The sequence below is a fragment of the Synchiropus splendidus genome, chromosome 7 (genome assembly GCF_027744825.2).
Source record: "Synchiropus splendidus isolate RoL2022-P1 chromosome 7, RoL_Sspl_1.0, whole genome shotgun sequence".
NCBI classification, from domain to species: Eukaryota; Metazoa; Chordata; class Actinopteri; order Syngnathiformes; family Callionymidae; genus Synchiropus; species Synchiropus splendidus.
In genome coordinates this window covers 14,977,662-14,991,785 of record NC_071340.1, presented here as the reverse complement: position 1 = coordinate 14,991,785, position 14,124 = coordinate 14,977,662, and the positions used below count along the sequence as shown (strand labels likewise).

General features: G+C 40.5%; 2 protein-coding genes across 8 annotated transcripts; one reads left to right on the top strand and one right to left on the bottom strand.

Moving 5' to 3' along the window:
* Positions 1-770: 770 nt before the first annotated feature.
* On the bottom strand, positions 771-12,176 carry kansl3 (KAT8 regulatory NSL complex subunit 3). 7 transcript variants are annotated; one of them, XM_053871686.1, is made up of 22 exons: positions 12,033-12,176; positions 10,682-10,955; positions 10,427-10,597; positions 10,239-10,329; positions 9,981-10,166; positions 9,775-9,906; positions 8,353-8,469; positions 8,167-8,265; positions 7,986-8,057; positions 7,839-7,913; positions 7,585-7,742; positions 7,451-7,514; positions 7,191-7,379; positions 6,704-6,860; positions 6,386-6,463; positions 6,022-6,198; positions 5,472-5,547; positions 5,209-5,318; positions 4,392-4,498; positions 3,835-4,033; positions 3,095-3,207; positions 771-2,138 (listed from the first exon to the last, which is right to left on the bottom strand). In XM_053871686.1, exons 2-22 carry the CDS (start codon positions 10,891-10,893, stop codon positions 2,136-2,138), a joined length of 2,586 nt encoding a protein of 861 aa, XP_053727661.1. In that variant the 5' UTR covers positions 10,894-10,955; positions 12,033-12,176; the 3' UTR covers positions 771-2,135. The 7 variants fall into 7 exon arrangements, with proteins under 7 accessions (XP_053727661.1, XP_053727665.1, XP_053727662.1 ...); XM_053871690.1 differs by having other exon boundaries at positions 12,079-12,095; XM_053871687.1 differs by lacking the exon at positions 12,033-12,176 and adding an exon at positions 11,816-11,998.
* A 1,081-nt stretch (positions 12,177-13,257) lies between these two features.
* On the top strand, positions 13,258-14,064 carry LOC128763010 (beta-microseminoprotein). The gene is made up of 4 exons (XM_053871704.1): positions 13,258-13,340; positions 13,506-13,590; positions 13,673-13,778; positions 13,864-14,064. Exons 1-4 carry the CDS (start codon positions 13,338-13,340, stop codon positions 13,991-13,993), a joined length of 324 nt encoding a protein of 107 aa, XP_053727679.1. The 5' UTR covers positions 13,258-13,337; the 3' UTR covers positions 13,994-14,064.
* Positions 14,065-14,124: the final 60 nt, after the last annotated feature.

Below are 14,124 nucleotides of genomic sequence, written 5' to 3'. Positions count from 1 at the left end.
TATATATATATATTGGTGAACTGTGCTTCATAAATGAAATCCAAAAGTAAAGGTCAAGCACATCCACCAACCAGTTAGGCCAGGTGCATTATTCAAAAATGTAAAACAAATACAGCAATACAGTTAAATAAATAAAATAAGGCTGTTTTCAAAAATGTAAAACAAACAGCCATACAGTTAAATAAATAAAATAAGGCTGTTTTAAAACATGTAATGCAAATACGGCGATTCAGTTTAATAAATAACATTCTGAAATAAAATAAGGCTGTCTCTAATAGGCACTTAAGCTCAATATAGCAATTAAAAAATTAATAATAGAAGTATAACACGCCTCTAAATGAGGCAAAACAATAATAACAAGTAGTCATCAACAAAAACATCACTTGGAGATATTTTCTCCCTAGTATTACTTGACATTCCATAGCGTATGTGTGGCTCACACTAGTTAAAAATAACTCACGCAATGCTGTGTAATGCCTCCCTCTAGCGTACTTCTAGATAACTGCACCCTATTTACATCCGTTGGTCCAACAGAACCGGGACAGACCATCACGGGGAGCATCCACTGAGACAACCACGCAAAGACACTCACTCAATTTAGCGCTGATTCACCTCCATATGAACTAAAAGTGTCTTACTTCTGTCGTGAACATTCCTCATCAGTTTTATTGGTAATGCATGTTTATAGTATGAGTGTTGCATGGCTTGGTTGATGTACTGAGTCTCGACAGATTTTAACGCAATAGAGCCAAACTTGAAGTAACCGTTTATTCAAACATCACAGAGATAGTTCACAAAAAGTGCAAAGATAGTATTACATTTCGTATGACGCGAGTTATTTACGTTTCTGCTATTTGGTCCTTGAAGATAGCATGATGTGCCAAAGCAGTCACAGCCAATACTTTGCCCATTTTCATCACAGGATAAACTGTTAAAAGCAAAATACAAAAAAAATATTCTCGTACAAGCACATTGTGAGATATGTTGAGTTTAACTGGAAATGTTTTTGATTTTTCAAACCTATTAATGAGGCTGATAACGCAGATGGAAAAGGTTATCTGGAATGTAATGCCATTATATATGTGGAAACCCAGGGGAAAAAAACATAGAAATAGCAAAATAGCAGGTTATTAGAATATTTAAATCATTTAATAATGCAAGATATTGAATTTATGCGAACACAGGAGACAATGTGCACCCAAACACAGAGGTGAGAATAGTTGATATGAGATGCGAATCATATGTCTGTTAGAGGAAAAAAAAAAAAGAAGTTGTGCATGTCACATCCAAAAAATAAATAAACTGGTGCATGTCACTTCCAGGGCTCCGTACAAACCTATGGAACATTTAGTTGAATTCATGAGAAACGTTTTTGGACTGTTTACATGTATCACGACCAAAGCAAAAGGTTTTATCATTGTTATCATGAATTTAATTCTGAGGGACTTAGGTGAGAACAAAGGCACAACATAACTACTGATTCATCCTGTGTAGCATCATTGCAGGTGAGGAAGATTTTATGAATCACCCCAAGAGCGAGCGTCTAGTTTTGTAATGATTTTTTCAAGCAAACTGTTGGAGCTGTTGACTCATGACCAATAAGATTTTCCTATTAGATATTTCCTGTTTGCCATCCCTGCCTCCCTGTGTGGGGGAGACATCACACAGAATGACATAATCTTTTGTTATTATATAACAGTGGGTGAGGAATGTTGTCCATCCACTCCCACGTTTTAAGGTTTTAATTTGATCCGAATCAGCATCAGAATTACCTCATTCATTCTCAGGAGGAAATTGCTCTCCATTGCAGCTGCATGTTAAAGCTGCAGTTGAATATGGTTGACATTTTTTGGTCTGTGTGTGATGGACGGGTGTTGATCAGAGTGGGGGAGCCTCTCTTGTTACCAGCTGCGAGGGGTTCGTCAAATGACAGATAGTAATTACAGACAATTACAGTGATGCTAACTTGGGCGCAAACATATGCAAATACTGTTGAAAACACAAAACATCCTCCTCACTGAGATGCAGGTTCCCATGAGGCCACAGAGCTGGCGTTGCAGGAGCAAGTGCAGTAGCAGGCAGATACGTCTGTGACCATTCACTGTTTCCTTCTGTTGTGTAAGAAATCCTCATGATCACTGCAATATGCACCATATTAAGATGTCAAAATTAGGTCAACAACAGGCGGAAAACACATCCATGATATATGCAATAGATGCCAGGAAGAAAAGGGAACGTTTTTTCATTGTGTGTTGGAATGTCCAAAGATTCTAGGATTTGGGGGTCATGTTACTAAAGAAACATTATTGTTGAATGTGATCCTTTGCTGTCTTCTGGGAATTTAACCAGGTGATCCCAAGTAGAAGAAGACTGAATATTTTTATCAGTCTGCATATGTTACAAGCAAAAAACTGCATTGTGTTGACATGGAAAAGGACCAGAAGACCAAGCATCACAAACTGGATACAAGGAGTGACTCAACTGTTTCCAATGCAGCGGATAACGTATACATTGAGGGGAAATAGAAAAACATTTTGAAAAAATATGGGGCCCTTTTTTTCTTAAAAGAAACGGCTTGTCATTTTGACCGCAGGAACCAGAACAAGAGCAATAACTACTATTTTGTGTCGTTTTTGTTTGGTTGTTTTTCAGACGGGGTTTTTGTACTCATTTTTGAAAAATGCCAATAAACAGATGTTTAAAAAAATAATAAAAATCAACAATCATAGCAGTGATGAGTGTTTTGAGGTAGTGCTCACCCTGAATATTGGAGGAGCTACTGCCTAATAGATGAGCCTCAGTAGGGACTCGAGTGTGAAATGAGTTCGGCACAGTGAATTCATGTGCTGTGGAATTCAAGTCATATCAACTCTGTATATCACTAGTTTTAGCATCAACCACAAACCCTGGTGTTCCATTTAGTCTCTGGTCAGATTATCTAGTAGTTTCACGCAAATTCTCTCTAAGCTACACTCACTGGGTTCTGTAACACATGGGCCTCATTTACACTGCATCTAAAGACACCCGGAACTTTAATACTATTTGGTCACAATATCACACTCACAAATGACGTAGGTAAATGAAAAGTTCACACCTTGGGCTCATGTGTCCCAGGAGGAGTCGCACCCTCAACTTGGCTGGGAGATGCTTCACTGAGTGCCTGTGCTCCTCGCAGAGTCACGGTAATAGATGTGGGGGCTTTCTGCCCTAGTCACAACACACAAATAAAAAAGACTCAGAACTAACTGCATGTGTGTAACACAGCGACTGACTCACACCTTTAAGAGTCAAACTGGTGATTCCAGGCAGAGATTCTGTGCAATGCAACATGGAGTCACATGGACAGCGCTGCAGTGAACATAGGATGTAGACAGATTAGGTAAGTGAGGAGGAGGAGGAGGAGGAAGCCAGGAAGCAGATGCAGATTGGACAAAAACAATAAAAACATGAGTCTGATTCCAGTTTTTATTGCAGCAAGCATGTCAGCACTTTCATTGATGGATATTAAATGCAGATGAGTCACGGTGTCGTCTACAAAAATGGTTACATGAAAGGACAAATAACATGAACAGGAAATGACATACAAAACAACTCAAGAGCACATTCCGACAATCGGCCATGAAGAATCTGGCGAATCATACATGCGAGTTATTTTTACTCCTACGTCGTCTGGTTCTGGAACCAAACCATGCTCTGTACATTTCCCTTCAAGCGGGAGTCAATGATGCTCCAGAATCTACACCTGGTCCATTCTCAACTAGTCTGGCCAAAAGCCAGAGCGTTCACCCCCGTGTGTTCATCGTGGCCGCCTGGCTTTGGCAGCTCTCGACATACCGGCTGTGTGGCTGGTGATGTGGGCCAAGCCCGGCAAACTGCTGGCAAGTTTGGCCAGTCCCCCGTTTGTGAGGAGCTGGTGGATTGCAGTAGTCTTAGCCATTCCTCCTGTGACCACAGGCACTGCCCGGAGCAGAGTGCTGCTGCCGCTGGTGGCAACAGAGCTCAGGAGCGGACCCTGAGGCTTCCCACAGATCACCTACCAGAAGAGGCAAAAACAAGTTGCATCGATCATGACATTCAACCACTTCTAATGTGTTCACTCAGTAATCGGAAACTTCCATTTTCAGCACGGTTTGAATCTGTCAGTAAACTATTTAATAGATATAACTGTAAACTTATTAGCTTTTCAAAAAGCAGCTACAGAACAACAGTAACCTTCTTAACATTAGTATGCACTTTATGCTGTACTGAGCATAGATTTAAATACTTGTGATCGGCAATAACAGAGATTTAATTATGATTAAAATTTGCAAAGACTGCAAATTGTAGTGTACAATTCAAAAGGCCAGTCCCAAAACAGCCCATGCAACTGAAGGACAAGGGCCTGCACTCACCTGTGTTCCACCTGTGAGGGATGATGTGGAGGGAAAACTAGAGGCTTTGGTGACGATCTCCTGAAGACTGAAACTTAGGCCTTGTAGCAGACTGCTGGCGGAAGAACCTGCGTGAACAAAGCGGGTTAGTGGCACTGCAGTTTTTATAACTGAACATCAAAGTCCCTGGTCTAACCACAAATCGGACCAGTTCAAAACAGTGAACCAGAGAACTAATTTGTCTCTAGACCAGGGAAGAGACACGAGTGGGCGCATCATTGCAATGGAGAGAATAAAAATCCCAATCTACATAGGAAGTTGATAACTGAAGATAGATAACCCAGGAACAGTGACTACAGCATCATATACTGTCTCTGGTGAAGCTTTCAACCACCAACTTGAGCATATTAATTAATCTTTATGTTTCTTTAACCATGATGTCAAACCATGAAGCTCCAACTACTTAATATTAGAGTCTACTGTAGAGAAGTCAGGTTCCATTGAAGAAAACAAAACAAAAAAAAAACATATTAATGGTCTTATTGTTATTTTAGGGTGGGGGTACTAGACAACGTTCTAATGTCTTACCGGCGACATTCATACAGAAATGACGAGAAACACACACAAACGGCACATAGAATTTAGAGGTGCGAGGTCAAGCAGTAACAGGGGAGCAGCAGCACAAGAGGTGACCAATGGCATTGATCATCACATCTGAATTTAATCCCACACATATCAGCATGATTGGCTGTGTGTGCGTTGAGGGTACTGCGCTGAGATTAGCGGCACAGTCAGAGAGATAAAAACAGGCGTGCATGGCTGAACAGGACACAGGTACCTTGGGCCGGAGCTTGCGCCTGGACTGGTGTGGAGGACCCTGACACCATGCAATGCTGTACGCTGGAGCCTGGGGACAGGGCACCAGATACCTCTGAGAGACTACCAGACCTGCAGTGACACACATAACCACCATCTACTCAGGAGCTACCCCAGAAAGTTCACTTCGTCTCTCACTAAGATCCTAAACTCAGAGGTTCTTTCATAGTCTATTTGTATAGGAGGGGCAGGAGGGAAGATTCAACAGAGTGTGAGAGTTTTTACCGTTGGCCGGTGAGAAGTCCAGAGAGTTCTTTGGCTCCAGGTACAGTTTGTCCAATAGCTACACCAATGGGTTTTCCTGGGATAAAGTAAAAACAAAAACATTTTACAGACTCTTTGCAAAACCGTCATATCAAGATTAACATTCAATAAAAGCAATAAAAACATGACATTGTTGATGTATGTTTATAAGCATGGGTCTAAACCTGGATTGATAAGCATGTTAACAAGAAGGTACTTATTTAATTGCATCATAATCATGTTGTCAACAAGACATTTGAGCACTGCATATAAAAGACCTGGCCAGCCTCAGCCTTGGGGCTGTGGTTTGAATGGACAAGTATTAGTGAAGCCTTCAGTCTTTCTGCCCAACTTATGAAAGATAGTTAAAAGTTAAAAAAATAATAATAAAGTAAAAAATTCAATTAATTGATCTAGAGGGACTTCTCAGTGTTTAAAAGGTCTACATTGGGTTATAAGATAAAACCCACAAACTGACAGTAACACCAGTCCAGCTAAGAACTGTCTAACTGTTAAGGAAAGAATGAAGTACCGTCTTGTGAAGTGCTGATGGTTCCTCCAGCAGTATCACTCTGAGAAACAATGGTGACCTTAATCTTTGCCCTCTTCGAAGCCTTGCTTGGGGTTGGGCTCGGGGTCTGCCTCCTCTTGCCGTGGGGTCTCATCTCATCCCTCTCCAGGCCCTCCATCTGATCACTGGTCACAGGCACTGCGTCAAACATACAAACTAAATCAGGCTCAAATCAAAAACACAATTTCCTTTGGGTATTATTTCTGTATTAGTAAAAGCAAAAAACCTTTACATTTGCATGGCTGATGAAGTGTTAAATGTGTAACAAAAAACGATGCAATAGAGGAAAATGAAAGAGAAAGATGAAAGAGGGAAAGACACTTACCAAAAATACAAGGAGGAGTACCGGGAGGAAGATTTTTCCTCACAAGCATGTTTTGTTTCATAAAAGCAGCAAACTGAGCTGGAAGGAATTAAGAGAAATAGCAGGAAAGGAGAGTTGAAGGAGTAGAGGAGACAGAGCATGAGAGGAGAGTATTTTCAGTCCCACCTTTCTGTGAACGGTGTGACCTGAGTAAAATCACTATTTTGCCATATTCCCATATTTAAGCTTATTTAAAAGCGGTCACTTGCATCTCAAACGAATTAGTTTGTGCAACAAAGCTCAACATTTCATTCCAACTGCAACTATTGGTGCTCTAACCTTGGGCTTGCTTGTGGGACAATACGGTGCCAGAGCGCTGCATGTGAGTCTTGAGGAGCTGAGTGGCTGTGATCAGGCTGGACTTTTGTGCTGGAGATAATCCTGTAGTCTTGGTTTTAGGACTTGATGTGGGGCTGCTGCACACACTGGATAGGTCCTGCAAAAATAAATAAAATAATAAATGACTAAAGCTATAAGCATTGGTATACAGTGTTAATGTACTTTTAGATTCATGGCAAAGCATTGGATAATGAATGCCGCACATTTCCAATTATTTTTAAATGTTACTACTGAAATAAAATGTTTCTTCAAAGGAAAAGAGAAGTATAGGATCAATTTAAACACCTTCCCAAGTTACACCTGAAATAATTAAATAGCAAAAGCTAACAACAGGTTTGCAAGCTAATTTTTTTAGAAGAATCAGAATGGTTCAAATTCAAAGATGCCCACAGAAGTTATCAGTGCAGGTAAACCCTGGGAAACAAACCTCTGATCCAGATGGGGAAATGGGAAGCCGAAGTGCAGGGGAAGAAGGCCGTCCTCTCTCAATGTCAAAAGGAAGCTCTCGTCTTGATCTCTTCTTCTTCTCTGTATCCAGGTCCCTCATCTCTCCTGCAGCGTGGCTGTGACTCTCTGGCCTAATGAGTACACCTGACAAGAAATCTGCAATCTCATCCTGAGAGGAAATAATAGAAAAAGAATCAGGAGATGTTAAAAGCCTATAGGGAAGTAAGTTCAAGGACATACCTGGACACAACGGTCCACCATAGTTTGAGTCAGGCCCTCGGACTTCATCTTTGCTGCACTTATTCTGCAAATATGAACAGGATAATTTAAACATGACGTAATATAAACATGATCTAAAATGAAGCAGGACTTACCGGATGTTGTCGTCTGCTCCTCCCACCACCACCATGCTGTTATCGGCCCTCAGCTTCTCTCTGAACTCCTCCATGCCTTCAATGGTGGACTGTAGTGCATTTTGACCAACCACAAACAGCACCGGGGTCTTCATGTCCAGCAGGGGGTCATCCACATCCTGACACAGAACGACAAAGTCCAACATGGTTATCAGCTGAAAGTAAATCTAATCGACCTCAAATAAAAAAATAAATCAATAATGGCTCAAACATACCCCTCGTGGCCCATTTACTGAAAGCAGCGGAAAGCCAAGACAAACAACCGCAGTCAGATACTCCATGAGGGATACCTGGAATTAATGTATTATAATTAGCAACCACCACTGAAAACAATGAAGCAACAAAATAAAAGTAAGACCCACATGACAAGCAATTAGTGCACCAGCATTCCAGCCAACCAAGACAATTGGTTTGTGGGGGAAGTGACTGTGAACCTGGTGAAGACAAAGCAAAGTTAATGTTAATAGACACTGTTTAGTTTGAAGGCACATGATTGGTTTCAGTGACAGTCCTAATAACATCAATGACAGAAGGGGAAAATACCTCCATGACTTTGGCTCTGACAGTACCCAGCATGTGCTCAAGACACTGCGTTACACTAATGCTGGAGTTGCTGTTGACATGAGTGTGAACTGGAATGACCTATGGTGGACAAGAAACCCGTGTGTTAATGATGAGCAAGACAAAGGCAAAGTTCATGGCAAATGTGAAGTTGATTCAAATCCAGACCTTTCCCAAGCAGGAGAGCTGTGACTGCCAGAATCTCATTCGTCGAGAAGTTGGAAGGGCAGGATTGGTGGGACATGACGGGGCAATGAGAATGAGGGGAGACCCGGGAAGCTTGGTCTGCAAGAGGACACACATATATTGAAGACAAACAAGCATGGAAATCTGTTTTCAAAACATCCAGTTGCTAATTCGAAATATGATGGTAAAACAGAGACTAGGACCACATCCAGCACCTTGGTGTAACACGACTCTCTATTACTACTGCCGCTGCTGAGAGTGACGGCATATCACTGGAGAGCAAAGATTTGCACAGGAGATCTGTGTCTTTTACCAAAATACAACCCAGTGGCGAACAAGAATGACAAAGTGAGCGAGAGACAGGTATACTGGATAATAATAATAATAAGCCTGTGTTATCACAGACCAAGGTGTCGACATAGGAGGAGAGAGACGCCATGGAAGCTGGATTAAATAACCAATATCCAACTACTTTCCCCCCAGTTTTACAGCCCGGGACGACCATCCATCGCATAGATGGTGTTACTCCAGTATCTACAATCCTCCACAGCTATACTGAGCAGCATTTAGCAGAGAGCGCTAACATGTGAGCACAGTACTGCCAATTCTCTCTTGACCCTTGTAAAACTCTCACAAAAGGAGCTTTGTCAGGCCACACATCCCATTTGTCTGGCCTTTCTTGCCAAGTGACTTAAAATGTATATATATTATGAGCGCTCGCGAAATGACACTGTGGAGTGACAGTTGGCTGCCCGATGCAAACATCAACTACGTGAATGCAGCACAATAGTTGGTGTTTGATTGTATTAAATTTATGTGTGTGGATCAGCTGCTCTGTTGAGCAGGAGACGCGTTTGAGCTCGACATCCCAGCTGTTTATCAGGAAACGGATATGACGTCACGTCTCGCTGCCTTTGTAATGTGTGTGTGTGTGTGTGGGGGGGGTAGTAGTAAAGTGATACTGTAAAACTTAAACATGAGCATGACACGAGAATCACATTCACACTGTAAATACTAATCACTTGTACCGTTATGCGTCAAATACAGTACATAACTTATTTTAAAAATATCTACCAAACTTACTACTTTCAGCAATATTTCGAAGAAATAAATATCACCTTATTTTGTGATCACTTTTTGCATCGACTATGTGAATTAATATTAATTAAAATACATTAATCAATATTTTCAGATTCAAATGGTGGTCTTAATTAGTTTACTACAATTCAGTGTAAGCAGAAATATAAACGTTTGCAGTTCACTTGGTATTCTCAGACCAAGATCATTTAATATACATTGCTTAATTGCCCACTGATATTCCGTTCCATGTGCTTGATTTGTTTAATTTTGCAATACTGGGTGGTATCAGAAAGAGCCATTAGAAAATAAATAAAATTGACTTACTGGTTTGTTTTGAGACAAAACCCCCACTGCTGGATCCCAGGGACGTTTGAGTAGCAACGACAAGGCCTCGGCACTTGGTGTGTTCGTTTTTCCAGAGGTGCTCAGAAGCATCCTATCGATCAGCGAGGGTAACTACCATAAAGAAAATACAGGGGAGTAAATTAGACAGAACACTTGAGTTAATAAATCCCATGAATAAAACTTGCCTTGCTTTTTAGGGTCTGCAGCACATCCAAATATGCGGCCAGCATGGCAAGACTCAATGATTCAACCATCGTATTGTGTAGCCATTGCGTCAATTTGGTTTCCCAGTTGACACTAGCAAGTGCGTGCCGCACCTTTCGGGCACATTTGTCTACAGCTATCCGCCTCAATATTGGTTCATTGGATGCCTGAATACAACACAATCACAGATGTTGAAATGTCAACAATAATATAATAAATGTGGATTTCTGAAAGCTTACGTTTTCATTTGCTAGACGTGCAAGCCTTTCAGCTTGCAGAGCTTTGAGCACTTTATTAAATAATTTGTTTTGAGGTACAGACCATCCACTCCTGCAAGAAAACACAATATTTAAGATCGTTTCAGATGTAATTTAAAGTGTAAACAGATGATGTCACAGGAGTTATGAAAGGTCAAGTGTGCATTTACTTGTTTATATGTTCTTCCCAGTCGTCGGGAGGCGGTGGACCATCAGCAAGGGTGCGAGCAAACAGTACATGCCGCTCACATTCCTTCATCACACTTAAAGCCTTCTGATTATCATATAAAGGAAGAGGGGAAGGAACAACACCGTCCACGTCTATTAATGGATCAGCTTCTCTGTGTAAAATGAAGATTGAAACAATCAAACAATGAATCTGATCAGTAAAAATCAAGGCACATTTGAAAAGAAGTTTAACCTACGATAATGATTCAGTTTGGCGCCGTGGGGTCACAAAGAGTGTCCTGGTTGGCCTTGCACTGCTGGCATCAGGGTGGGCATTCCACGGCTTGGCATAGCTGTGATCCAAGCAAACTAAATCCAGCTCACGTTCATGTGCTGAAAGTTGGAAAAGCAATGATGTTCCCATCTTCCTCGCTGATGTTTGAAAGTCTTTATCCCCGCCGCGATGCATCCTCCTCTCTCTCCTGGGCCACGAAGACCCCTAAAAAGCAACTTCTGATGAGTCAGGATGAACTAGAGGAGAAAAGAAGAAGGAAAATAAGGACAATATTTTCTAAGAATGCTCAAACAAACCACTTGTAAGCCACACTAAAATACATTTGAAAATGGTATACTGCGATACATGTTGCTCAAAAGAAGCGTGTTTCCTTCAAGAAAAAAACTTTAATCAATCACTTAAGTCTAACTACATCCTAGAATGAATGTCTACATAAACTCTTGCTTATTAGATTAGACTACTTGTGCATAAATCGTTGCAACTTTGCACTTAGGTATATTGATATATTCAGCTCTACTTCATCTTCTACTGTTATGGATGACTCCTTGAATCGCCTTTTGTTCATTTTTCCTTCTCAGTTTCATTCCTCGCGTCGTGAAAAGCCATGAAAATGCCAACTCTTGTAGTTCACACATAGTACACTGTTACCTGCACAAATGTAGTTCAAGACGTAAACACAAAGGACAAGCACATTACTTCTGTGAGAATTACGATTCTCCATGCAAACATGTAAAATAGAGCAGTGATCACCATTAATTAACTCTTTCCCTTTAAACACAATTACTGTACACGTTTTTGATGTCTAATACGTTATCGCCTGCCTTGACATCATCCCTAACGCTACGCGCAATACATTCAATCACCTACTTGTATACTTATCAATTCGCAATTTATTGTAAAATAAATACATTTACATCATAAATCATAAACTAGACATCCGTAGGCTCTTTAGTTTTAGGTTGAATACAAACTGCTGTCTGACCAGGCGCTTTGTCTACGGCCAGTACCACACAAATACAACGGATCAATAATATTCGGCGAAATGGTCGAAAGCAAGATTCTCGGTTAGTCACACATTTAGATATTCAAACTGTACCTTAGTTCGCCTTGGAATACTGTCGTATTCCGATATTATGTAAGCTAGGAGTCTCAACAACATGCTAACTTAGCTTAGCATGGTCTGACGTACATATCCACGCCCAAGCTGCTTCAAACCGTTTCTCTTTAATCACACCATGCTCACAGGCACGACCACAAAAGGAGGGAAATAAAGCGTCTGTACAGTAAAGGCAGACAATTTTCTAAGCACATACATTAACTACGAGAAGACTGCACTTCTTCCAGCAGTGTCGACGTTACCATGCTCAACGTTCCCCAAGCCATATCTTCACATACTATCCAAGGAGCGGAATAATGACAATATTTGGCAACCCAAACTGTGGCGCGTCATTACCTACCGCAAAACCTGGACTGGATTTTGGAGCTATCTCCCTCGCTCTCTCTCTCTCTCTCTCTCTCTCTCTCTCTCTCTCTCTCTCTCTCTCTCTCTCTCTCTCTCTATATATATATATATATATATATATATATATATATATATATATATATATAATTGGAACCACTTGCACTGAATCTGGTTGTGGGATTTGTTACTCTATTCAAACTGGGCCTAAGCACTATTTTTTTAGCTAAATTTTCTTTGCATTGATTAAAATTGCCTTTGTATCTTTTTACTTGTCCAAACTATTTTCAATTAATAACTGTTTTTTCCCCATTTTACTGCAACTATTACTTCTTCCAATATTACTACTATAAACACAACAACAACTACTACTACCACTACAAACAGAAAATAATAATAATGATAATAATAATAATAATAATAATAATGCATTTTCTGGTCAATGAAAGCCAGCACATGTTGAGTGTCACATTCCTGTTCAATAATTTTCCGACACGAATAAAGTTTACAATAGCACATAACCATAATTACCATGTGTTTTACATTGTTTTAGATTATAAAAACACAATATTTGCCTCAATCCCAAGTATTATTTAACAGCTAAATAACTGAAGTGAAACAATACATGGATATTCCGTCACTACGTAGTCACTTTTCTGTTAGGACTGTGAAATAGACAGTAGTCAGTCATAACACAAGCCCACTTCACGTCTCTCCGTCTGACTTCTGCGCCTCAGACCCGCGCCCAAACACTGTCATTGGTTAAGGAGTATGATGGCACGCATTCAACACTCTGGCTAATGACAGACAGGGGACTGATATATAAGTTTTGAAAACTGTGTTAACACGCCGCCAAATTATTGTTGCCATTAATGTGCATATTTGCCGTTCATAGTACTCACTCTCCGCTTCATTAATGCCAGATCACCACATTTCAGATATCTTTCATTTGTTGCGTTGTTTCATTTAAAAAAAAATTGACAAATATTTCCTTGGAAATTCTTGTTAAACAATTCCAGGAAAAGTGTGGCTGACCGGTCAGAACCAGCCCCCATCCTCCCCCCTGATTTTGTTTAATTCCAAAGGTCCCTGCACAATGTTTAAAAACCAGTCCAATGTGGACAGTTAAGTCTTTTCTTCAACGCGTTCAACTGCAACAATGGTAGGTGTTATTAACAGTTATTATGGAGATGCCTGACTGATACATAATTTGCGCGGAGAAATTAAAAAATTAAAAAAGCATTTACTATGCTTCACTGGCTGTGTTTCAAGTGAATCTGTTCAGTGAGTTCAAAGGTGGTCTTTGTGTTTTCTTTGTGTTCATCAGAAACAACTATTGACACTAGCTTTGCTGCTATGTGCACTGGCCACATTGACAGAAGCTTCCTGCTTCGTCAGGGACGCAAAATCAAGTAAAATCTCTTTTGCACCGTCCTTTTTTCCACGGTACATCTGACTTGTTCTACTATCTGGAAACTGTCAATTGATCAACAGATGGCACCCACTGCTTTGATGTGATTGATAACACTTGGTATGAAAATGAAGCAACATGGAGAAACAGCGAGTGTTATGACTGTTCTTGCAGAGGATGTTGTTCGGCGTAAGTACACAACATGGCTAGTCTGAATATACGCTCTGAATTTTCTGTGCATCATCTAGTTTTCATTTACCCAATGTATTTACAGGTACTCCACGCCCAGAGCGTTCCCTGAGGATTGTGTGTCAGTATTCAACCAAGCTCTATGTGAATACATAGTGCACAAGAAGGGTGACCCCTCAACACTGTGTCCCATTTGGGCGTCAGTTGGAAAGTAATGAGACCGCAGTAGCCAAACAGTGATGTTTGACACTGTGACTGAATCAATAAAACATAGCTTTAACAAACACACATTGTCAATACACATCTATATTTTCAAAATACACTTTACTATTATAGGCAAGCAGTG